This window comes from Chiloscyllium plagiosum, chromosome 45 (genome assembly GCF_004010195.1).
Source record: "Chiloscyllium plagiosum isolate BGI_BamShark_2017 chromosome 45, ASM401019v2, whole genome shotgun sequence".
NCBI lineage: Eukaryota > Metazoa > Chordata > Chondrichthyes > Orectolobiformes > Hemiscylliidae > Chiloscyllium > Chiloscyllium plagiosum.
Genome location: NC_057754.1, coordinates 3,940,746 through 3,963,611, shown reverse-complemented (window position 1 = coordinate 3,963,611; position 22,866 = coordinate 3,940,746). Strand labels below are relative to the sequence as shown.

General features: G+C 50.8%; 1 protein-coding gene across 1 annotated transcript in view; it reads right to left on the bottom strand.

Moving 5' to 3' along the window:
* Positions 1-22,866, bottom strand: part of LOC122543844 (pecanex-like protein 3) — a 63,068-nt gene that overhangs the window by 37,125 nt on the left and 3,077 nt on the right. Inside the window, exons 2-11 of the mRNA XM_043682662.1 lie at positions 20,471-20,673; positions 19,343-19,448; positions 19,059-19,098; positions 17,949-18,044; positions 13,517-14,908; positions 11,301-11,430; positions 5,926-6,095; positions 3,222-3,318; positions 2,080-2,215; positions 996-1,156 (exon numbers count right to left, since the gene is read on the bottom strand). Of these exons, the coding sequence (XP_043538597.1) occupies positions 996-1,156; positions 2,080-2,215; positions 3,222-3,318; positions 5,926-6,095; positions 11,301-11,430; positions 13,517-14,908; positions 17,949-18,044; positions 19,059-19,098; positions 19,343-19,448; positions 20,471-20,673 (2,531 nt within the window). The remainder of the gene's footprint in view (positions 1-995; positions 1,157-2,079; positions 2,216-3,221; positions 3,319-5,925; positions 6,096-11,300; positions 11,431-13,516; positions 14,909-17,948; positions 18,045-19,058; positions 19,099-19,342; positions 19,449-20,470; positions 20,674-22,866) is intronic.

Here is a 22,866-nt window from a genome sequence, read left to right as displayed (position 1 = left end):
CGCTTGTTAAGTGACAGCGATCAAGACAGCACGGTTTCAAATTAATTAATGAAAGAAACAAAAATAAAGATATGAGGAAAATATTTTTCACACAAGTTCAGGCTTGGGAGGTTTAGTGAAGGCTGGTTCAACTGTGGGGTATTTGAAAGGGGAATTTGACGGTTATTTGAAAAGGACACATATCCAGGGTTACAGAGAGAGTCACTCAGAGAGACAGCACACACACACACACAGTGGGCCAAATGGCCTCCTCTTAGCTGCTGCACTCCTGTGATTCTGACATTACAATGCCACTTTGGCTGCGAAGGCACCGTGGGCGGTCTGGAGGAGTGCCACACAAATGCAGGGTCTTCCATTGAGAGGCTCAGAGCCGGGTTCGTCCCAATGTGGAGCAAGACGTGCATTGCTAAAGTACCTTTCACGTCCACAAGATGCTCCACCGGCCTTTGAGGCCAACGCAGCGCTTCTAAATCGGAAAAAGTGACTAAATAAGTGGTTTCCATTCGGGATTCAGAGATGGAAATCCAGCCGCAATTCCCGCAAGAGCAGGTGTTTGAAATTAGCATCAACGGCTGGGCAGTGGGGCACAAACTACTGGGGCTGCCAACTTCTCCAAGTCCTCAATAGCCAGAGACATTTCCCCAGGGCAGGATTGACTGGGTACGAGGAGTCATAGTCTGAAGATATTAGGAGGAAGGTATAAAGGAGACGTCAGAGGTAGGTTCTTTACGCAGAGAGTTGTGAATGCATGGAATGCGTTGCCAGCGGTGGTGGTGGAAGCAGAGTCATTGGGGACATTTAAGTGACTGCTGGACATGCACATGGAGAGCAGACGAGTTGAGGGGTGCGTAGGTTGTTACTATATTTTACATTAGGATTAAATCTCAGCACAACATCGTGGGCCAAAGGGCCTGTTCTGTGCTGTACTTGTCTATGTTCTATATGTTTCAAAGGCACTCAGTACAGATCGCGATACCCCTCCCTTCCCGCCAAACCTGTCCAACAAAGCCTGCAGTGCCAGTCTGTCGTAACGAATTCGCATCCACTTCCAGGGCAGCAGCCAGAATTTGTAGTACTGCTTGTTCCTGCTCTTCTCTTCAATCATGAGCGTGTTTTCCTGGGATTCGTGGAGAGATTCCTGATCCAGAAAATCCAACTGGGAATTATTTTTTTCCCCCAAAATAAAGAAAAACAAGAAAGAAAGAAAAACAAACAAGGAGCAGAGATTATTTGACATGCTGCTGTCTGTGCTTAGCGATCTATCCTGGGATGAAATGGAAATGGGAGAGAGACATCTAGCCACGCTCCTCCACTCAATCTGACAGCATGCGACTGAGCTGCACTGGGGTTACGTTACTGACCGTGGATTCTCAAGTACACGAGGTTTAAAAGGTGCTTTGATCGAGAAAGGGGAAGCTATTTCCCCTCTGGTGAGGAGAGTCAAAATGGGCGCATGGTTGAGTGGAGGCAGTGACCTAATCGTTAGAGGCAGGGATAAGGTCAGAAAGCACTTCTCTACCTTCTCAAGGGGCGATGAATACTGGCCCACCCACATGCCACAAACTCCACCCTAAACACTGTTGTGACTAGGGGTGGCCATTAACCGAAAATTTAAACCCAGATTAAACAAAATAATAGCCTCGTCCAACGACAAGTTGAGTGTTATTAAACAAAGGCCCGTGGATGGAATTCAGATTCTGATCAAACCGAATGGCAGAACAGGAGGAAGGCGCTGGAGGGGTTCTCCTCCTGTTCTTTTGTGATGGATGGCCACGTTGCTCAGGAATGCCAAGATCTCCAACGTCTAGCAACTTTATGTTGAACTGGAAAGTGCAGGTGATCAAAGGGACTGTTGCTCCATTTGCCACAATAACATGCTACCGTACTTGCCTTACCTAGGGGCCAGCGCGTGATCACTAGGAAGGTGGAGGGGAGAGACTATCTATACCATGGCAGTCAAATAACCTATCCAGCTCACAAAACAAGGAACACAGAAGGTCAACACGTCACACTGCGACACACAAAGGAGGAAAGCAATGTGAAAGAGGCTACTTTTAATCTGCAGTGAACCTCAGTTACCTCAGGAATCTCCAACGGCACATTACGGACCTGCATTCCCTGGAGTACCACAGGCCGGGGCTGGAGGAGCGACAGCGCTGGCATTCCCTCTGGAGCGTCGGCAGAGGTGAAGCTGGAAGAGTGGGACTGATGATCCCTGGATCACACAGAAAAGAGAAATCGCGGTTAATAACTCTGCAGATTTCTGGAATATGAATGGTGTCAGAATGTTGGAGGGGTGGGGGCGGGCTGTCAGTCATTCATTCACCAGGTGACAGTGTCCTTGGCTGAGCTGGCATTTACCATCCATCCAAGAGAGGGGCAGTTAAGTGTCAATCGCATCACTGTGGGTCTGGAGTCACACGTAGGCCCAGACCAGGTAAGGATGATAGCTTCCTTCCCTAAAGGACATCAGTGAACCAGATGGGTTTCTCCCTGACAATCGATAACTGATTCGTGGTCATCATTAGATTCTTAATTCCAGATTTTTACGGAATTCAAATTCTACATTGGCTGTAGCGGGATTTGAACCCGGGTCCTTAAGAACACCACCTGGGTCTCTGGATTAACAGGCCACCGGTAACGTCACTAAGCCGTCGGGTTAGGGTTGGTAGTGCCGCAAGTCAGATGGAACTTTGAACAGAGCCCGTGTCCATCTGAAGCTTCAAATATCCCACAACTGTCGGAGGAGGGCAGAGGGAGTTTTCTCGCAGAGCCCAGGGCCAGCAGTTCTGCTGCTGGAACGGCCCCCATGCTGTGGGATCCTGCTGTGCATCTGCAACGGATATCTGGGGGAGGAGGCGGTTGGAGGGGGATGGAAACAGCAGGAAGGTCACCTTATGGGACAAGTTGGGTCCATTGGGGTTTCGACAGAGAGGTGAGTGGAACACACTTATGACAGAGACAGACGTACCCCCTCGTCAGCCAAGAAACAAAGGGCAGACTGGACAATGGCCAAGGACGTGAGTTGGGATCACAGCCAGACTAGTTACACCCTTATCCAACGGCCCAGCAGGCTCGAGGGGCTGAATCGCCCACACACGTAATCGCACCTCAGTCAGGAAATCCTTCAGCACCTCCTGAGGACAAGGCACAGCGGCAGGAAACAGGAGATTTGAGTGGGTGACATTGGAGGAGGACACAGGAGACAGTGTGTAACTTGCCATGCGTTGTTGGAGATATGCTCCAGGCTCACTTGCTGGCCCACTGGATTCTCGTAGCCACCACCCGTCGGGCCAAAGGTGTAGGACCTGCGGACGCCTGCAGCAGAAGGACAGGAAGGGGGATAGCGGTCAGTAAATTGTGACTAATAGTGCAAAGGATCAGTGGCTCAGTAAGATAGAGGGACAGCCCCACCGTTTGTTTATGGGGTCACAGCTCTAAAACCAGCGGTATCTTTCTATAGCAATAAACGGAGGCCATTCAGCCTCTCCACTTCACCACCCGCCCCACAATTCAACTCAATCATGGCAGACCTGTCTTAATGCTATCCTCTCAAATTGCTGCCTTCACCTCACCAGCACATATGTGCAGATTTAAATATGAGGAGAGCAGTGTTTTAATAATTGAGAATTCACCCAGCATGCATCTCGGAAAGACCACCCGTTTCGTTTCTGGACTGTGGACGTGGGAAATTGGGAAAAGACACTGTTTTAAGCCAAGGAAACTATATACAATACGTGTACTTGTTTGTATATGTACGGGAATTTTACAAAGGGGGTTAAGCTTATGTTACAGGCTTAGAAGTTAGTCATTCACTTTACTCACCTGCCATTGAATCACAGGATCCCTACAGTGTGGAAACAGGACATTTGGCCCATCGAATCCACATTGACCCATCCCGATCCACTCCCCCTACCCAATCACTGTAACCCTGCATTTCCCATGGCTAATCCACCTAAGCCTACACATCCCTGGAAACTATAGGTAATTTAGCCATTCCACCTTAACCTGTACAGCTTTGGACTGTGGGAGGAAATTGGAGCACCCGGAGGAAACCCCACGCAGACACGGGGAGAACATGCAAATTGTACACAAACAGAGGGAGTTTGAACCCAGGTCCCTGGTGCTGTGAGGCAGCAGTGCTAACCACTGAGCCACCGTGCCCCCCCCAGGTGATTAAAAACAATCTGATGACAATAAATAGCGATTTTCTTCATAAGATAAAACTCCTGGTGTGGCACATTCTTTTAACCTGAATTAGACAGGTGAAATTGGACTATTCAGTGGGTTATATGAATTCACATTTGTGACGACTCCAGGAACAGTGGAGGTGTAATTACTGGTGCACTGCCTCACTGAGTCGGGACAATCCTCTGATGAAGTCACTAAAATACTTCCTTCTCCCCCATTCCCCAAACTTGTGCTGGATGCGAGCACAGCCCCACACGCAACAGCAACAACCCTCCACCGCCACATCCAAACTGCCGTCTTTTGTGTGCAGAGTCCAGTCATCAAGAGGCAACAGGCTGTTCAACATAAAGAAGGTGTCACAATCAATCCCCGACTGGCCCTTGGGCAGCACTTGTTCGGCCTCAGTAGGACTGAGGGAAGTACGTGAAAAAACTGAGCCAGGAGAAAGGGTTTACATTATCATTCCCGAACTGAGCAGCTATCAGGAAATACTGAACAGACTCAGGCTTTTACCCCTGGGGAAGCGTAAGCAGGGAGCTGACCTGATAGATTTCAAAACAATGCTTCCCAAAGAGGGAGTCAGGAGCCCAAGAGAAGGTCAGAGGCTGAAATTTTAGGCTTGTATTTTGAAGCAATTTCTCCCCCAATAGGTCTTGTTCCCTTCTCTTCCGCTCTGTTAAGCCTCACTGAGGGCTCTTTGGAGTCAGAGAGGGAGAGTGCACAAGGTTGGGAAGCATTGGGCTAGAATTAGAGGAATTGTTGGGTTTTTGAGGGAGACAAAGACTGACAGTCAGTGATGCAAACAGTCACTGAATGATTATAGTCATACAGCCACACAGCATGGGAACAGACCCTTCGGCTCAACCAGTCCATGCCGCCCATAATCCCAAACCACCTGCCTGCTCCTGCCTTATCCCTCCAAACCCTTTCCTATCCATGTCCTTATCCAAATGTCTTTTGAACATTCTAACTGTACCCCCATCCAGCACTTCCTCTGGAAGTTCATTGCACACATGAACCATCCTACATAAAACAAATTGTCCCCATGACCTTTATAAATCTTTCTCCTGTCACCTTAAAAATATACCCCCTCTTCTAGAAATCCCCCAGCCTAGAGAAAAGACACCTGCCATTCACCTTACCTATCCACCTCATGGTTTTGTAAATCTCTACAAGGTCAGCCCTCAACCTTCAACACTTCAGGGAAAGAAGTCCCAGCCTCTCCTTATAACTCAAACCCTCCATTCCTGGTCAACATCCTGGGCAAGCTCTTCTGAACCCTCTCCAGCTTAATAATATCCTTCCGATAGCAGGGCGGCCAATTTGGGAGGAACCTGTTCACACAGTGGTGAGAATGTGGAACTCACTACCACAGGTTGGTGTGAGCAGTATAGATACATTTAAGGAAAGATGGATAGAGACACAACAACAGAGGAAGGAATGGACAGGTTGATAGGTTTATTGAAGAGGTGTTGGGAGGTGCTCGGTATGGTACACAAATCCCCACATAGACCTATTCAATTAAATGGTGCATTTCTCAGCTGTGGATTTTGATGTATACTCGTTAACCCAATACATTTAACCCCCATCCCTAGTCAGGGGTCCCGGAGTAAACTGCCACATAGTGGCTCTTATATCAAAAAGCAAGTCAACGTGTACTGCACTTACAATTCTCAGGTACCGTAAAAGCAGAGATCGGGAATAAAAAGCCACGAGAGATGGACCAGCACCTACCGGCTTCGTCATAGAAGTAGTGAACTGCTCCGTCTGAGGTGTCGTCAAAGTTAGAAGCCTCGTGCACAGGGCCCCGAGAGAGCAGCAGCGAGCTGGCAAAGTGCAGGGCAGCAGGGAGTGCGTGTGTCCGTGACTGTGACGCTGTCCGATTCCTCTGGATGTCCTGCAGGCTGCACGGAGAATTCAACACAACATTAAACCGGCGAACACACAGCATCTCTCATCAGAGGCATTTCCCAGGGGTTTTAGCAGAAAGTCACAGAGGACGGAAACCAACCCTTCGGTCCAACCCGTCCATGATGACCAACTATCTTAAATTCATCTGCTCCCATTTGGCCCGTATCCCTCTAAACCCTTCCCATTCATGTACCCATCCAGATGCCTTTTAAATGTTGTCATTGTACCAGCCTCCACCACTGCCTCATTCCAGACATGCACCACTCTCTGCGTTAAAAAGTTGCCTCTTAGTTCCATTTTAAATCTTACACCTCTCACCTTAAACCTGTGCCCTCTAGTTTTGGACTCCACTACCCTGGGGAAAAGGCCTTGGCTACACAGCTCATGTTTTTATAAACCTCTATAGGGCCAGCCCTCAGCCTGTGATGTTCTGTGGAATAAAGTTCTAGTCTATCCAGCCTTTCCTAATGACTCAAACCATCCACTCCCAGCAACATACATGTAAATCTTTTTTAAAAATGTGTCACAGAATCCCTACAGTGTGGAAGCAGACTATTCGGCCCATCGGGTCTACACCAGCTCTCCAAAAGCATCCCACCCAGACCCTATCCCTGTAACCCTGCATTTCCCATGGTTAAGCCACCTAGCCACCACATCATTGGACACCATGGCCAAACCACCCTAACCTGCACATCTTTGAACTGTGGGAGGAAACAAAGATTTGCAGGATGGGTAAATTGGCCATTCTAAATTGCCCATAGTGTTAGGTGCATTAGTCAGAGAGGAATGGGTCGGGGTGGGTTACTCTTCAGAGGGTCAATGTGGACTTGTTGGGCCGAAGGGCCTGTTTCCACACTGTAGGGAATCTAATCTAAAAAGAAAATGGGGCACCTGAAGGAAACCCCAGGCAGATAATGTGCACTTCACACAAACAGTCGCCTGAGGGTGGAATCAAATCTGGGTCCCTTGAGCTGTAAGGCAGCAGGGCTAACCACTGAGCCATCGTGCCAAATCCTTTCTAGTTTAACAACCTCCTTCCTATAGCAGGGCGACCAGAATTATACAAAGTATTCTAAAATGGAGTTATATACTGAAATATCAGGTCAAGTGATCAAGCTTGGGCAAAGGGATTGGTTGGAAGGCGTGTGTTAAATATCAGCAGGGGGTTTCGATGGGGATGTTAATGTCTAGGAAGCTGAAAGCATCGCTGTCAAGGGTACAGTAATTCACCGTTTGCCAGAATTGGAGCAACATCAGCCACAAAGGGTCTGTTGGACTGCAAAGAGGTCACGGTGAATGGGAGAGACGCAAACCATGGACAGCTTTGAAAACAAGACGGAGGATTTTAAATCTGAAGCACTGGGGATGCATTGTGCAGTTACATAGTAAAGGTCACCCACATTCTCCCCATTCAGCCAGGATACAGAATGAAGGGCAGGCTCACATCTGCGGGTCTGGGCCCAAAGTTCAAGCCTCCACAGAGTACAACAGTTCACAGCAATCCCATGCAGATAGTCGCAGAGAACACAATTAATGGTAGGGCCCTGGGTAGAGTTGGAGAACAGAGAGACCTAAGGGCTCAGGGACATAATTCTTTGAAGTTAGGAAGGCATTTAGCACGCTTGACTTCATTGCTCAGTCCTTTGAGTACAGGAGTTAGGACGTAATGTTGAGGTCGTACAGGACATTGGTGAGGCCTCTTCTGGAATAATGTGTGCAGTTCTGGTCACCCTGCTATAGGAAGGATATTATTAAACTGGAGAGGGGTCAGTAAAGATTTACCAGGATGTTGTCAGGAATGTAAGGTTTGAGTTATAAAAATAGACTGGATTGGCTGGGACTTTTTTTCCCCACTGGAGACTAGGAGATTGAGGGGTGACTTTAATGAGGTTAATTAAATAAGAGGCAGGGATAAAGTGAATGGCAAGGACCTCAAAACTAGAGGGCATATTTTTAAGGTGAGAGGAGATAGACTTAAAAAGGACATGAGGGACAACTTTTCTTTTTTTAAACACAGAGTGGTTTGTGTGTGGAATGAACTGCCAGAGGAAGTGGTGAATGTGGGTACAGTTACAACTTTGAAAAGCCATTTGGATAAGCTCATAAATAGGAAAGGGCTTGGAGGGGATATGGGCCAGGAGCAGGCAGGTGGGACTAGTTCAGTTTGGGATCACGGTCAGCCTGGACTGGTTGGATCAAACTGTTTATTTCCAGGCTGTATGACTATGAGACAAAAGGACAAGAGAGGGCCACAACTCTCCGACTGGACAACACAGATGTGGGAGCTTTACGCTATACACAATCCCATGCTGTACCTGTCCTGGGGCTCTTTGATGGGGACAATGTAAATGTGGCAGCTTTACTTCCATTTTAAAAGCATAGAGACAGATTTACTCCGTATCTAACGCCATGCAGGGGGTGGGCACAATTGAAATGTGGAGCTTGTTCAAGGAACAGCTACAGCATCTCCTTGATAAGTACGTGCCTGTCAGGCAGGGAGGAGGTGGTCGAGTGAGGGAACCACGGTTTATGGAAGAAGTTGCATCTCTTGTCGAAAGGAAGAAGGAGGCTTATGTAAAGATGAGACGTGAAGGCTCAGTTAGGGCAGGTGAGAGTTACAAGTTAGCCAGGAAGGGCCGAAAGAGAGAGCTAAGAGGAGCCGTGAGGGAACATGCAAAGTCATTGACAGGTAGGATCAAGGAAAACCCTAAAGCTTTCTCTCGGTATGTCCGGAATAAAAGAATGACTAGAGTACGATTATGGCCTGTTAAGGACAGTTCCAGGAAGTTGAGAGTACAGTCCGAAGAGATAGGAGAGGTGCTAAATGAATATTTTTTGTCAGTATTCACACAGGGAAGAGACAATGTTGTCAAGGAGAATACTGAGATACGGGCTATTACGGGATTGAGGTTCATAAGGAGAAGATGTTCGCAATTCGGCAAAGTGTGGAAATAGAAAAGTCCCCTGGGCCAAATGGGATTTATCGTAGGATTCTCTGGGAAGCTAGGGAGGAGATTGCCGAGCCTTTGGCTTTGATCTTTATGTCGTCATTGTCTGCAAGAGCAGTACCAGAAGACTGGAGGATAGCAAATGTTGTCCCCTTGTTCCAGAAGGGGAGTAGAGACAACCCTGGGAATTACAGACCAGTGAGCCTTACTCCGGTTGTGGGTAAGGTGTTGGAAAGGATTATAAGAGATGGTATTTATCATCATCTAGACAGGAATAATTTGATTAGTCAACACGGTTTCGTGAAGGATAGGTCGCGCCTCACAAACCTTATTGAACTCTTTGAGAAGCTGACCGAACAGATGGACAAGGGTAAAGTGGTGGATGTGGTGCATATGGATTTCAGTAAAGTGTTTGATAAGGTTCCCCACGGTAGCCTATTGTACAATATACGGAGGCATGGGATTGAACGTGATTTAGTGGCTTGGATCAGAAATTGGTTAGCTGAAAGAAGACAGAGGGTGATGGTTGATGGGAAATGTTCATCCTGGAGTTCAGTTACTAGTGGTGTACCGCAAGGATATGTTTTGGGGCCACTGCTGTTTGTCATTTTTATAAAAGACCTGGATGAGGGTGTAGAAGGATGGGTTAGTAAATTTGCAGATGACACTAAGGTCGGTGGAGTTGTGGATAGTGTGGAAGAATGTTGCAGGTTATAGTGGAACATAGATAAGCTGCAGAGCTGGGCTGCAAGGTGGCAAATGCAATTTAATTTGGAAAAGTGTGAGGTGATTCACTTTGGAAGGAGTAACAGGAGTACTGGGCTAATGATAAGATTCTTGGTAGTATAGATAAGCAGAGAGATCTTGGTGTCTATGTGCATAGATCCCTGAAGGTTGCCGCCCAGGTTGATAGGGTTGTTAAGAAGGCTACGATATGTCTTTTATTGGGAGAGGGATTGAGTTTTGGAGCCATGAGGTCATGTGGCAGCTGTACTAAATTCTGGTGTGGCCACACTTGGAGTACTGTGTACAGTTCTGGTCACCGCATTATAGGGAGGATGTGGAAGCATTGGAAAGGGTTCAGAGGAGATTTACTAGGATGTTGCCTGGTATGGAGGGAAGGTCTTATGAAGAAAGGCTGAGGGACTTGAGGCTGTTTTCATTAAAAGGAAGAAGGTAAAGAGGTGACTTGATAGAGACAGACAAGATGATCAGAGGATTACAACGTTAAAAATCACACAACACCAGGTTATAGGGTAGCCTTTTTCCTCAGATGATGATGGCTAGCATGAGGGGACATTGCTTTAAATTGAGCGGTGATAGATATCGGACAGATGTCAGAGGTAGTTTCTTTACTCAGAGAGTAGTAGGGGCGTGGAGAGCACTGTCTGCAACAGTTGTAGACTCGCCAACTTTAAGGGCATTTAAATGGTCATTGGATAAACATACGGATGAGAATGGAATAGTGTAGGTTCAATGGGCTTCAGATTGGCTCCACAGGTCGGCACAACATCGAGAGCTGAAGGGCCTGTACTGCGCTGTAATGTTCTATATTATCCATGTCCTGGGAGTGTTAAATGGCGATAGTGTGGCAGGATCTTTAATTTTCATTTGAGAGAGTAAAGGGAGATTTGCTTTCAGTTTTAAAAGAGTAGAGGGAGCTGTAAATATTTTTAAGGCCGAGGGAGATATGGGCGGCACGGTAGCTCAGTGGTTAGCACTGCTGCCTCACAGCGCCAGAGACCCAGGTTCAATTCCCGCCTCAGGCGACTCTGTGTGGAGTTTGCACATTCTCCCTGTGTCTGCGTGGGTTTCCTCCAGGTGCTCCGGTTTCCTCCCACAATCCAAAAATGCGCAGGTTAGGTGAATTGGCCATGCTAAATTGCCTGTAGTGTTAGGTGAAGGGGTAAATGTAGGAGAATGGGTCTGGGTGGGTTATGCTTCGGTGGGTCGGTGTGGACTTGTTGGGCCGAAGGGCCTGTTTCCACACTGTAAAGTAATCTAATCTAAAGTAATCTAATCTACTCTTGTTACTTACCATACGGTAGTTATACTCAGTATCTAACTCTATGTTGTCCCTGTGTGTCAAGGACTCCCAGTGAGGGGTGTTCCCAGGATTATGCCAATTCTTATAGCAGTCCCTTCACACTTGCATTGCTGAATAGACTCGCTCCCCCCAGAGTGCATCTGTAACAGCAGTCCACCCACAATCCAGCAGCCCTCCCACCAGGCTGTAACAGAGTACGGTACCTTGGCGGTGAGCCCATGATGGAGGGAGGCGGTGTAGGATTACTGCCTGCGTTGTGTCTTCGCCTCATTGCCTGTGTCCTCTTCACACTGCTGGTAAGTTCCCGTCTCCCAGGCTCTTCCAGAGCTGGTGCTGGGCAGGGGAGGAGGACACACCAAAAGTCCAATGTCACAAGCAGCGTTTAAACTGAAACCAATTCAACAATCCCCTCCTCCCCCAAAGCTCCATTCACAGGACGGATAGGATTGTGCTTAACTTCACACCGAAGTAAGTTCAATGGTTCATCAATCTTTTGATGTGGACAGCGTCGATCCACCGACAGCGCGGAGCTCCCTCAGCGCCGACCCTCCGACAGCGCGGAGCTCCCTCAGCACCGACCCTCCGACAGCGCGGAGCTCCCTCAGCGCCGACCCACCGACAGCGCGGAGCTCCCTCAGCGCCGACCCACCGACAGCGGTGAGCTCCCTCAGTGTCAATCCACTGACAGCGGTGAGCTCCCTCAGCACTGACCCTCCATATTTATCCACACTTTCTCTTCATCAAATGTATGAGGAATTTGAAACTACAGGCTCATCAGCAAAACTGAATCCCAGAGTACAAAAGGGACAGAGTCCGCACCGAATAGAGGACAGCTGAGCGATAGGAAGCAGAGAGCAGCGTACTGCTTCGAGACCGGAGGGCGATTTCCGGCAGGGTTCCCTCCGAGACAACACGAAGACCATCACAATCCTTGACAGACATTGGAGGCCGCAGCTTCCCAAACCTCATCCCTTTCGGATACAATCTGAGCTCTACAGTAACATTGGTTGCCCCAGCGCTCTCGACCTCATCCCCGCTTTGGGAAACTCTGTTGCTGCCTGGAGGACAGGAACAATTCCATAATTTGGGAATGATGGCAAATATTGCCTGCGTACCTGCTACAAGACTCCTGAAGCAAGTGCTCTCTACTCCCTGCTCCGTAATCGTCAATAGGACGGCAGAGAAAATGCTCCAGGAATACCCTGAACAAAAAGCAACATTCCCATGGGAATCGCGTGCCTCAGCACGTACTTAGGTCAGCACGGTGGCTCAGTGGTTAGCACTGCTGCCTCACAGCGCCAGGGACCCAGGTTCGATCCCACCCTCAGGTGACTGTGTGGAGTTTGCATGTTCCCCCCCATGTCTGCGGGGTTTCCTCCAGGTGCTCCAGTTTCCACCCACAGTCCAAAGATATGCAGGTTAAGGTGGGTTGGCCGTGCTAAATTGTCCCATAGTGCCCAGGGATGTGGAGGTTAAGGTGGATTGGCCGTGATAAATTGTCCCATAGTGCCTAGGGATGTGCAGGTTAGGGTGGGTTGGCCGTGCTAAATTGTCCCATAGTGCCCAGGGATGTGCAGGTTAGGGTGGACTGGCCGTGCTAAATTGTCCCATTGTGCCCAGGGATGTGCAGGTTAGGGTGGATTGGTCATGCTACATTGTCCCATAGTGCCCAGGGATGTGCAGGTTAGGGTGGATTGGCCGTGCTAAATTGTCCCATAGTGTCCAGGGATGTGTAGGTTAGGTGCATTAGTCAAGGGTAAATATAAAATAATAGGGAAGGGGAATGGGTCTGGTTGGGTTACTGTTGAGAGGGTCAGTGCAGACTCGATGGGCCAAGTGTTTCCCCACTGTAGGGTTTCTATAATGGAGGAGCAGCATCAGTGAAGGTGCCAATCACTCTCAGCATCACCAGAGAGATCAAGTGAGCACTGTATCCAGAGTGACACACCAATCCATCTGCCTCAGCTAACACCAGCAGCCCTGAGCTCTGGCATCAGACTATTCAGCCAATCCAGATCACCCCTCCATCACCCAAAGTGCAGGCAAGTCACCCTCGCCCCATGGGAACTGCCGGAGAAATGGCAATGTGCCTTGTCAATCACTTACAGCGGGAAGAACAGAAAGAGACGCCTCTTTGCAAAACCTCATGGGAGTTTCAAGAGCAGGAGGGAACTGGGATGGGCTGGGCACTTACACAGAAATCGGACAGAACAGGCGAAAATAAAGAGGGCAAGTGGAGGGAGGGAGGGAGAGAGTGAAGTGGGGTGCATGGTGGGCGAGAGGAGCTGCGGAGAGAGATCACACTCTGACAGGAGCGTAAACAGGTGTGTGCTTGCAGTCTCCACCCCCCCCACCCCCCCCAACCCCACTCACAGCAAACCCAGGGAATCAACAATCCCCCGCCCCCCCCGTGACCTACCTCCACCGACTGCCCCCTCCGACTGGCTCCAGGCGCTGCCAATGGACTCCAGCCTCCGGGAGAACCGCTCCCGCCAGCGCGGCTCGCTGTCCCGGGCCTCCAGGTCAGACTTGGAGGCGGTCAGGGTGCGGGTGCTGCCCGGGCCGAGCTCCAGCTGCCCGGTGCCGCCCACGCTCAGCATCCGGGCGTGGGTCTTGGCGCTAGCAGGCGGTTCGCAGGGGGGAGGAGGTGCCAGGGCGATGGTGGAAGCGGGACCCGGCTCCGAGTCGGAGCGGGCCGCGTTGCGCCGCCTGGTCCCCTGAGGCCTCTGGGCGTCAGGGGAGGAGCAGGACTGCGAGGTGACACTGGAAGAGCTGGAGGAGCTGCTGTAGTTGGGCTGCGAGCGCAGGCTGGAGGCATGGCTCAGGTCACTCTGGTCGCTCGAGTCCTCGTCCTCGAAGAAGCCCTGACTGTAGGCCTTGGCGCCCAGCGCCGTCCTGACCGGTGCGTAGTCCCGCCGGTAATCGAAGCTGCCGGTGCTGCCACCGTGCCTCCTGGTGCCCTTCCTCCTGCCGGAGCGTCGGCCCGGCCCCCGGCCCAGCAGGCTCAGCTCCTTGGGGCGGACTGCCCTCTCTGCCTGCAGCGGGGCATGCTGGGAAGGCTCGGCCAGGCCTACGGCCTTGGGGGCGCTCAGCTTGTCGCTCAGCCAGGAGCTCAAGGGGTCGTCCCCTGCCCCAGCGAGGCGCTCGCTGCCGGCGAAGGCGAACCGCAGGGCCCCCTCAGCCGAGGGACCGGCATCCGGGGTGGCGACAGCCTCGCTGTCCGAGAGGTTATCCGTGTCGCTGCCTGGCTTGACCCCCGGTGGGGGTTCTGGGTCCGGCTGCGGGGTGAGCGACGGGCTCTCCAGGCGGGTGGAGCTGGTCTTCTCGCTCCTGTAGCTGCTGACGGTGCTCTGCGTCTCCCGGTCGGTGCCGCTGAAGCAGCTGTCGGTGGAGCCGGCCGCCTTGGCGCCCATCGCCTGGAGCATGCCCTCCTCCTCCTCTGGTGGCGGGGGCAGCTCCCGGGCTCCCTCCTGCCCGCTGCCGCTGACCCCCTCCTCCTTCCCGGCCTGGTCTCCCACCGGGCGGTCGCGCAGCAAGGGGCCCAGCAGGGCGTTACACAGGCTCTCGGACTCCCCGGGGTGCCAGGCGCCCAGCTGCTCCAACAGGCCGAGGTGCAAGGGGTGCACCCGCAGATCGGGCACCACCGTGACGCAGGGCGGCGTGGATGTGGCCGTTGCTAGGCCCCGGCTGGAGGGGAGCACCTGCTGGACGGGCAGCGAGGGTAGTTTCTTCACCAAAGGCTGTGTGTCCAGCTGCTGGGTCGTCTCTAGGGGCAGAGGGCCCTCACTGGTGGCATGCAGCGCCGGTGAATCTGAAACGACGAGAGATAAAAACACTGAGTCAGGCAGCGACCTAGCTCCCTCGCTCGCCATATCTACACCTCAGAGGCCCCACCGATCCATACCAGTCGGCATGGCCAACAGAGAGCACGAGTGGAGAGGGGATTTAACAGAGGCACTGCAAAATCATGAGGTGCCTGGACACAGTGAGCAGAGAGAGACCGTCCCCATCCTGCGCTGAGTTTGCAAAACAGAAGGACGGCAGAGTGAGAAACCTTTCGATTTCACGGACTGAGTGAGTGGGCAGGGTCGGGGACAAACTGCCCAGGAGCTTGGGGGCGTGGGGGGGGGGCAGGCTCAAGTGAGGCACTGCACACAGGTGGGATTGGTATAATTATCAGGATAGTGAGGCGATGTGTGGAAAAGCCAGGGACTGGCGGAGTCACTCCTACACAGAGCCAGCATTGAGACGCAATGAGCCCCGTTCATCCTGTGATGCTATTTCATCATCCGCCCCACCATCACTCAATCCTTCTAATCCTTGCTCCTGTCCATCCAGTTTCCCCCTTAAACAGATCAACAATATTTTTTTTTTATTTTATTACTTCACGGTATGTTGTAGGCTAGGCCAGCATGAACTGCGCATTCCTAAATGACCAGTTAAGAGCCAACCACATTGCTCTGGGTCTGGAGTCACATGTAGTCAGAGACCAGGTAAGGGACGGCAGTTTCCTTCCCTAAAGGATTTTCCTGACAATAGACAATTAAACTCTTATTTCCTGAGTTTTACTGAATTCGAATTCCACCGTCTGCCGTGGTGGGATTCATACCCGGGTCCCCAGAACATTGCTCGAGTCTCTGGATTAATAGTCCAGTGATAATACCAGTAGGCCATCACCGCCCCTTGTTCCACATTTCCTGAAATCCCCATTGAAGTTACTGGAGACGATCTTACATTGACATCGCACACACAGGACTGAAGTATCTGCCTCATCAGTTATTTTGTCTCCTTCCCGCTGTGACATTGGGATAAAGTAGTTGGGTCTCTATAAATTAGGTACGAGCCATGGCTTTACAGGCAACACTTTCTCTCTCTCTCTCTCTCTCTCCAAAGTCAGACAGCCCTGGGTTCAAGTCCGCGTGTCTGAGAGGACTGAACTCCAATTCTCAGGCGTGAGGGGTGACCTTGTAGAGGTTTACAAAATCATGAGGGGCATGGATAGGGTAAATAGGCAAAGTATTTTCCCTGGGGTTGGGGAGTCCAGAACCAAAGGGGCATAGGTTTAGGGTGAGAGGGAAACGACTTAAAAGAGACCTAAGGGGCAACCTTTTCACACAGAGGGTGGTACGTGTATGGAATGCGCTGCCAGAGGAAGTGATGGAGGCTGGTACAATTGCAACATTTAAAAGGCATTTGGATGGGTATATGAACAGGAAGGGTTTGGAGGGATATGGGCCGGGTGCTGGCAAGTGGGACGAGATTGGGTTGGGATGTCTGGACGGGTTGAACCGAAGGGTCTGTTTCCGTGCTGTAAATCGCTATGACTCGATGGTACCGAGAGGGAAATGTACTGGCAGAGGAGAGGTGTTGAAATGTTTGCTCTCTCGGCTGGTTGTGGGAGATCCCAACAGCCGTGAACGGAAGAGCAGGCAAGTTCTTAAGGACATTCTGCTGCTGATATTTATCGCCTGCACCAACACAGTGAAAACTGATGCTCTTTATCACATTCAGCAAAGGCTGAAAATGATATGAGGCAGACGGGAGGAAGAATTTGTCCAGTAAGTGGATTGGAATAGGGAATAAACAAATTGGGTTTATTTCACACTCAATGTGGGAGAGACAGAGAGATAGAGAGAGGGTAGCAATTCGATTTGATGTGATTTATAACTGTCCCATGTACCTAGGGAGAGTGAAAAGTTTTGTTTTGCATGCAGTACAGGCAGACTATAACATACAAAGTGCCTCAGGGTGATAGAACAGAGGGAGGTATACAGTGTTACGGCTGCAGAGAAGGTGCACAGACAGCGAGATCAACGTGAGATTTAAAACTTGAAAGGTCCATTCAGGAGTCTGATAACAGCGGGGAAGAAGCTGTTCTTGAATCTGTTGGTCCGTGTGTTTAAGCTTTTGTCCCTCCTGCCTGACGAAGGAGGGTGGGAGGGGTCTCTGATGATGTTGGCTGCCTTCCTGAGGCAGTGGGGAGTGTAGGTGAAGTCAGAGGCTGGTTTGTGTGATGGACTGGGCTGTGTTCACAGCTCCCTGGAGTTTCTCCCTCCAGTTGCTGTACCAGGCCGTGATGTATCCGGACAGAACACTTTCTATGGTGCATCAGTAAAGGTTGGTAAGTGTCTTTATGGGCATGCCAAATACGGCAGGTGATTGGAGAATCTAGGCTGGTCAGGCTGCCTAATGGCTAACAACTATTTTTCTTACTGAGTCACAGGACCACAGTGCCACTGATAATGCCACCTTTTATTGCCCACCCCCTGAGACGGTGATGGTGGTGAGCAAACTTTGCGAACCACTGTGGCCCCAAATTTCCCAGAACTTTGACCCAGCGACAGTGAAGGAACGGCTGAGACGGTTGTAGGTCGGGGTAGCACGCAGTGCAGAGGGCAAACTCTGGGAGGCAGTGTTACACATTGAAGATGGTGAATTGGGAGTCACTGCAGCAGGCTCATTGACCCTGGATGGTATCGAGCTATCTGAGCCCAGCTGGAGCTGCACTCATCCCACCAAAGCAAGTGGGGGAGCACACCATCGCATTTGCAGTGTGTGCCTTGCAGACGACGGGCAGGAAATGAGTTACTCACCACAGAATTCCCAGCTGCTCTCGCAACTACAGTATTGACAGGAGTTGGTCTGGTTTGGTTTCTGGGTCAATGTTAACCCTCAGCTTGCTAGTGAGGGATTCACCAATGGCAATGTCAAACATCAAGGAGAGATACTCAGGAGATGGTAACTGCCTAGCCCTTGTGGGGCTTTTATTTGCTGTCTATCAACAAAAGCCAACTAACCCAGCATTAGACAGTGGCAAAGAGGCAGGAAAAGGACTCCCGCCAATGACTCACCTGCTGTATCTAGCATGTTCAGTTTCAGTAACTCTCTGTCAGCTGATGTGACAATTACATTTTTATTGCCTTGTTCACGGACCAGGTCTCTGATCCCTGTTGACGCACAAGAAACAGAGTCCAAATACAGCCAAAACTGCTCTGTTCAGACAATGCAACCGCGTCTCCCCCCAAAACCTTAAAGAGCCCCTACAATTTGCAGTAAAGTCACCACAAAACACACCACTTCAAACTCTCAGTCTGCATGGAGCTAACTCATCTCAGTACCACAGAGGCGAAAGTGAGGGCTGCAGGTGCTGGAGATCAGAGTCAAGATTAGAGTGGTGCTGGAAAAGCACTACAGGTCAGGCAGGTTTCAGGAATCGACATCAGGAATCATGAAGGGCTCCTGCCCGAAACGTCGATTTTCCTGCTCTTCGGATGCTGCCAGGCCTGCTGTGATTTTCCAGCACCGCTCTCATCTTGACTCACTGAGAACAGGTTAGAATTCTGTACCTGCATTCCCTTCAATTTTGTTTTTGGTTCTGAGGTCCGTGCATGCCAGCAACTTCCAGAACCGGAGGTCAACGTCACGATCCACGTCAACGCACCGATACACGGGAACAGCCGAACACCCGCCGTTTCGGGGGAACTTTGCTGATCACTACCTGGTGACGGGGCATTAACTAAGAGTTGGCCCATGCCCACACAACCCAACTCGCGGCTCGATTACGTCCTTTCAGCGGGCAAAGTATCGGCTACAATCCGGCAACTCGTGAAATGCACCCCGCCAAGACAAGGAAGCAGAATGGCAGATTGTTTAAAAAAAAAATTCTTTGGCAAGTGCGGGTGTCACGTACAGGACTGGTATGTGCTACCCATCCCTAACTGCCCCTGAAATGGAGCAGCAGGCTCGTGTCAGAGGGCCCAGGCCATGCGTGGGGGGGTGGATCTGGAGGTCAGACTGGAAAAGGATGGCTCTGAACCGGACGGGATATTTTCTAAGCATCCCAAGTGTTATTTAAATCCTGCCGACCGGGATTTGGAGCCTTGGGATTTGGGACTCTGTCACTTAGACCAGTCACTCCACCACCCGGCCATCTCACTGAGCCGGCAGGATAGGCCACCTACCTTTAGCGGTTCCACTGTCTTCCAGGTGAGGCAACAAGTCCTACAAGACAGAAGAAAACAACATCCACATTCAGGGGTTGGTAGTGCTGCAGGAGTTGGCAGAATGGCAGTGCAGAAGATACTTGCCGAACATAAACAGTTCCGTTTCCCCTTCACCTCCTTCCCCCACTCCTGAGCACAGCTGCCCCCCCCCCCTCCCCCCGGCCATGACACGGTCCCTGATACCCTCCTCTGCCACACTTGAACAGTTGCCCCCACCCACCCCGCCACATGAAAGCACTCACCGACACTTGGTTGAAGCCGAAGACGGAATGCTGCGAGCTGCATCTCACGGGCGGCGTGGTGTTATTCTTCCGAAAGACGGTCATCTCCACTCCTCCCCCTGGGTCCCTGTGGGGGGGGGGGGGGAGTTACAGGAGGGGGGGGTGGAACAGGAGGAGCGTTTGAGAACCAACGCGACCCAACGTTGAGACCCGAAGACCCCAGTGTGCCTCAAATCCACCCCGCGGACTCCGTTCCACACGGAGAGACAGGAGAAAATGGAACTGTTCTCCAGAGCAGAGAAGCTTGGACAGAGGACCACAAAGTCACAAGGGGGTTTCGACAGGGTTAGACTCGGGAGAAACCGCTCGCAGTGCCAGGAGGGATGCTACCCAGAGGGACACCAATTAAAGATAATTGGCAAAACAGGAGGTGGTGGGGGGACACTTGTTTTTTTTTCCCCCCTAGATTAGAGCATAGAGAAAAGCCCTTCGGCACATCAAGACCGTGATAAAGACAAGCACCTTGCTTCGCTGATCAGGAAGATGCTACTCGAACGGGCCATGAAAGCAGACTCAATGTCTGTTTTTGAAAAGAGAAGGGGATGAACACTCTAAGGTGAAATATGTGGCAGGTCAATCCGGGAAGGGTTGGGGGAAAAGTGGGGTTAATTGAAGACTGGCTCAGAGAAACCAAAGGCACGATGTGTATTTTTGGGCTCCTGATACAATCAGTATAAGGGTTATTGCCTCCGTTAGATCCTCTTCTAACAACTCACTCGTGGGACGTTGGCTCACATTGATTGCCCGCCCCGATTTAAAAGTTGAGGGGGGTTGGAGGAGGAGGAGGCGGGCGACAGAGATTGCAATTGGCTCCCTGATGGGTACGATCGCCCAGCCCGGACACGGGTAATCAGCCTAAGGGCTGTGGGCACAGACGGGAGGCCCAGGCATTTACACCCGATCTCCGGGCACCTGCTGTTGCTGCGAGCTCATTTCCTCCGCTTTTCCCCGAATGGCCAATCCGCTCAATAAAAGGAGACCTGCGTGCACTTTGACCCCCAACTGAGTTGGGAAGGAGGTAATTAGCAGGAGGGGTGTCACCTCAAAGGCAGGGATTTCCCCCCACCCTCTCCGCAGCTCCCCACTCACCGGAGGGTGCTGTCTGCGCCACCTCCTGGCTCACACTCTTCAAGCTTGGCACCGTCCACTTCAAGCTGCGGGTTCCTCTTCTCCACGATCTCCCCCTCATCGAACATGGCGTGCAGGCGGTAGTTGACGGACTTGACCACGGTAAAGAAGAGGGCGACGATGGCACAGTAGATCCCGGCAACCGAGGTGCTGGGTGGCAGAGCCTGGCATGGGCAGAGTTTAAGACAAGGGAAACGTGAGTGCCGGGCAAATCCTGTCCATCGTGCCGCGCACAACACCCCCACCCTCCCCTCAAAAGGGGACCCCTCTCCGAGAAACCACTGCACCAGCAACAACAACACCCTGCATTCCCCTAGCACTTTTAACATAACATAACAAAGCGTCCTGAGCTGTTTGATCAAAATTTGACACAGAGGGAGATACTAATAAGAGACAGCCAACGGTTTAGTTGAAGAGACAGGTTTTAAGGAGGTGGGGGCAGGGTAAGAGGTCGAATTTCAGAGGCAGATTGCCTCAATGCACAGTCACCTGGTGTGAAGCTGTGGAAATCTGGGACGTGTAAGAGATTACACCTGAGGAAACACAAGTACTTCAGAGCAGAGGGATGTGAAAGAAAGAATGAGAATGTTTAAAATCGAGTTTGTTGTCAGCCACTTTAGGGGAAGGCAGTTGAGGGGGTGATGAGTACACAGGTTTTCGGCGGGAGTTAGAATACGGGGCAGCAGAGTTCCGGGAGGTTGAAAACAAGATGCGGGTGAGAGTTTCAGCTGCAGACTGAGGGAGGGGATGGAGGATGGGTCAGGTATCAGAAGTCACGTTTCTCAATTACCACCCGACACATGCAAGGCGACAATCCTAGCATCGGTGAAAGTGAGGACTGGACATCAGTCAGAAGGTGTGGTGCTGGAAAAGCACAGCCGGTCAGGCAGCATCCAAGGAGCAGGAGAGTCAACTGTGCGAGCATACAGCCTCCACCACTTCCTCTGGCAGCTCATTCCAGAGATGCACCACCCTCTGTGTGAAAAAGTTGCCCCTTAGGTCTCTTTTATATCTTTCCCCTCTCACCCTAAACCTATGCCCTCTAGTTCAGGACTCTCCCACCCCAGGGAAAAGACTTTGCCTATTTATCCTATCTATGCCCCTCATGATTTTATAAACCTCTATAAGGGTACCCCTCAGCCTCTGACACTCCAGGGAAAACAGTCTCTGCCTGTTCAGCCTCTCCCTATAGCTCAAACCCTCCAATCCTGGCAACATTCTTTTCGAAAAAAACTACAAAGTACAAATGGGAGGCACCCATGTGAACGGGGCGGGAAGAATGGGTAGGGGTAAAAGAGAGATGCACCCAACCCAAGACTGAATAACAATACAGATGACAGAAAGAAATTCCTGCATTTGTATTGCAACTTCCACAGTCTCAGATCTTCCCAAAACCCCTGACAACCAATTAGGTACTTTGGAAGGGTAGTCTCTGTGATGCAGAAGTTATAGCAACCAATTACCACTCAGCAAGAGCCCACCAACAACAACAAATGAAATGATTCCAGTAACACTAACTGAAGGATATATATTGGTCCTAGGACACCTGTCCGAACTGCACAGCGCCTCTTTGAGCAGTGACTGATGGGGACAGGGTTTAAATCTCATCTGAAAGATGGCAAGTCTGATAAAGCAGGGTTTCTTCGCCACTGACCACACGCAGTGCTCCTGCAGTGTTGACCCTCTGATAGAGATAATCCAGGCACTATGGCTGTATTATGTGTTTTGCCCACACCGGGAAGGCGAATAACTGATGAGACGGACGTCGAGATAGGTGAACGTGAGCACAGGATGGTTGGACTGAATGGCTTGCTTTTGTTAGTAATTCAACATGATGTGTTACACTGGGTGCACACTGCCAGATGTGGTCACCAGCTACACCCACTAAAACTAGGATCAGGGTCTCCCAACTCAGAATGTGGGATTGTCTGAGATCTTTATAAATGAACTCAAACGTCAAACACAGGAGGCACCGAGACTGTGCTAAAGGAGAGGTGAAAGGATTGCCTCTGTAGAAACCTTAAAATAAGAAATTCCAAAACCAAATACATCTCCACACGCTGCCACAGACACCAGAGTTCACAAGCTACAGAAGATGCCTCAAAACTACTGAGCAATATTGGGCAAAGGCACTAAAAAACCAAGGCAAACAAGGTAGCACTTGGCTGCAAGACCATATATGAGCAGGAAATCACAACACATACTTAATCAGTATTAACCATACGGAGAGATATGCCATCGGGGCAAATGGACCTTCCAGGAAACAGGAATGAAGGAATCATTGCGACCTGCAACCGGGGGGGGGGGGGTGGGGGCATGATCAAGAAGGAGGGTGTCAGGGGGCTGATCAGGAGAGA